This window comes from Entamoeba nuttalli (assembly GCF_000257125.1).
Source record: "Entamoeba nuttalli P19 unplaced genomic scaffold asmbl_3815, whole genome shotgun sequence".
Taxonomy (NCBI): domain Eukaryota; phylum Evosea; order Mastigamoebida; family Endamoebidae; genus Entamoeba; species Entamoeba nuttalli.
In genome coordinates, this window is record NW_008576351.1 from 1 (window position 1) to 2597 (window position 2597).

A 2597-nucleotide genomic window follows, 5' to 3' on the forward strand; every position below is an offset into this window, starting at 1 on the left:
ATAATCATCTCTACGATCACTTGATCTATAATCATCTCTACTATCAGTTGTTCTATAATCATCTCTTCGTTCAAAGCGGTCGTTTCTATAATCTCTTCTATCTACTCTTCGCTCATATCTACTTGTCCTATATCCTGACTTTCTATAATCGTCATCCCTTCTATCTAAGAGATGGTCTCCTCTACGGTCATCACTTCGATAGGCAAATTCTCTTCTTTCAAAAGGAGAATAACCTCTTTCTCTTCTCATAGGACTTTCATTTCTTCTTTTATCTTCACTACGTCTTCTTTCAATAGTACCTCCTAGTCTCTTTGGTTTAAATGATTCTTCTGTTCTTCCTTTTTCCATTTCAACAACAATTATCTTTTCTTCAATTCTCATTCCATTAGCTCTTCTACATGCTCTTTCTGCTTCACTTCGATGATTATATTCAACAAATGCATATCCTTTATTTATACCTTTTAAATCTTTTATTATCACAATTTTTTTTATTTCACCATATTCACCAAATAATCGTTGTAATATTGACTCATCTGTGTTCTTTGGTAAACGAAGAACAACGATAGTTCTATTTGGATTATCAGTTGCTTTTAAATTATGTGTAGGATCCCCTATATTAATAAGTATTTCAATTACACTTTAATTTGAACGACGAACAAACTAATTCCTTTCAAGAATGATATCAGGCTTTCAATCACTTCATAGAATGAAGATCGATTGTTGTTCTGAACCTTATAAAATAAATTAGTAAAACAAAAAACAAACACGTTTGAATTTGAGTACGAAGTGATTGTGCTTTTTCTTCTTTTGTTTTAAGGAATCTTAACTCACGTAATCCACTTTTAGTCCAAGTTGGTGCAAATGAGTCAATGTCTTCAGTCTTTTTTTCATTATTTGGTGTTAATTGATCAAACATTGTTAAATATGATGAAACTCCAGAATAATTTGGGAACCAATGTTTCTCTATAGGTGGTAGGAATCTTATAGGTTCATCAGGAACAAATAATGCAGCAAAATTCTTGGGTAATAAACAAACCATATCCTTTTGTTTTTTTTAAAGTTTTTATTTTTTTTCCTTAAACTATATTATTACTATTTAAAACCATTTTATTAATTAGTAGTTTTTTTTTAAGAATAACAAAAATTCAAATTAGAAGAAGTTTCGTTTTTGTTTATCAATGGAAGGTTGATATTCATCAAGTAATTGTTGTAAACGAGCTGCAATTGCTTCACTCTTTGTTTTTGATTCTTTTGAAAGACCTAACACAAAAACAGTTGATTTCAACGCACGAACATATTTATAATCAGATAACTTACAAGCAGTTAAAAACATTTTTCGTGCTTCTTTCACTGCATTTAATTGAAGTGCAATTTCACCAGCAAATTGCCACATATAAAAGTTAGATGGTTCCATCATTACAACTTCTTGCATAATATCAAATGCATCATTATATCTAACTTCTGTACAATACAATTCAGCTAATTGAACAAAGGCTTGTGTTTCCATATAAATTTCATTATACTTTTGTAATAAAGATATTGCCTCATCATTATTTCCTTGTTGAATTCTAAGAGCAATTAATCGTTGAATTGCCTCTTTATTAATTGGATCTTTCTTAAGTATTTCAGTGATAGCAATTTCAATATTTTCAATATTTCCACTTTTCTCTGCAATGATAACCTTATCCATTGTTTTACCCTTTTATTTGATTTTTTATTTTCTTTTTTAAAAGAATTAAAAACAAAATTTATCATCTTTTTTATAATAACAAAACTTCAAATAATATTTGTTTCATATTTAGCATTTATTTTGTTTTATACTTATAAAAATAAAGAAAAACATGTTTTTCTCAATTATTACCTACAAACTATATTAAACCAATAAAAAGGATTGAGTAATCCTAATATTTCAGTTGTTATATACATTTACCAATATGAATTGTTTGATTATGAATACATTTAGTTGGAAATTATTTTTATTGATACTATTTGTGTCGTATGAAAATAATCTTTTATTTCATAAATTCTTGTTTAAAATGTTTGTTATTATTAAGGAATAAGAATAAATGTGTTTTTAATCATTCAAATTTACTATTTATGTTTATTTATATTTCGTTTCATTGTGTAAGATATTATTAAGAACAAGAATAACTAAATTTTATGAATAAAGAGATTCTTTTGTATATATCCCAATCTCAATTTATATTTTGATGTTAGAATAAACAAAAGTTATAAAATAACCATTAACTAGAATAAGATATAATACTCTTTGTTTTTTTCTTAATTTTTCAACTATTTTAATATAAAAATCTATATTTAGTTTTACTATATTAGAGTTGTTTAATTTTAGTATATGGTATTGGACTTTTACTGTATTATAAAGTGATAGATGAAACTAAATCAAATAATTATTCTATTCACATTCTATACGTAGTTAAATTAATTGAATTATACTATGATCTTTTTGAATATAAATAATAAAGATGCATAAGAAAAGATAATTATTATTTATAATCTGTATAATAAAAATTTTATTCTAAGTTTGATTCTTTCTTCACAATCAGAATATAACTTCCTTTTGTGACTAGAAAAAAAAA

General features: G+C 25.6%; 3 protein-coding genes across 3 annotated transcripts; all 3 read right to left on the reverse strand.

Annotated features, from left to right (window-relative positions):
- ENU1_082000 (hypothetical protein) lies at positions 1-348 on the reverse strand (the record flags this gene model as incomplete). The annotated part of the gene is made up of 1 exon (XM_008858737.1): positions 1-348. A coding segment is annotated over one exon (334 nt), but the record flags the coding sequence as incomplete, so codon positions are not given.
- Positions 349-694: 346 nt separating this feature from the next.
- Positions 695-1039, reverse strand: ENU1_082010 (U1 small nuclear ribonucleoprotein subunit, putative; the record flags this gene model as incomplete). The annotated part of the gene is made up of 1 exon (XM_008858738.1): positions 695-1039. The coding sequence occupies one exon, from the start codon at positions 1037-1039 to the stop codon at positions 695-697; it is 345 nt and encodes a 114-aa protein (XP_008856960.1).
- A 111-nt stretch (positions 1040-1150) lies between these two features.
- ENU1_082020 (tetratricopeptide repeat domain containing protein) lies at positions 1151-1690 on the reverse strand (the record flags this gene model as incomplete). The annotated part of the gene is made up of 1 exon (XM_008858739.1): positions 1151-1690. One exon carries the CDS (start codon positions 1688-1690, stop codon positions 1151-1153), a length of 540 nt encoding a protein of 179 aa, XP_008856961.1.
- Between the last annotated feature and the right edge of the window lie 907 nt (positions 1691-2597).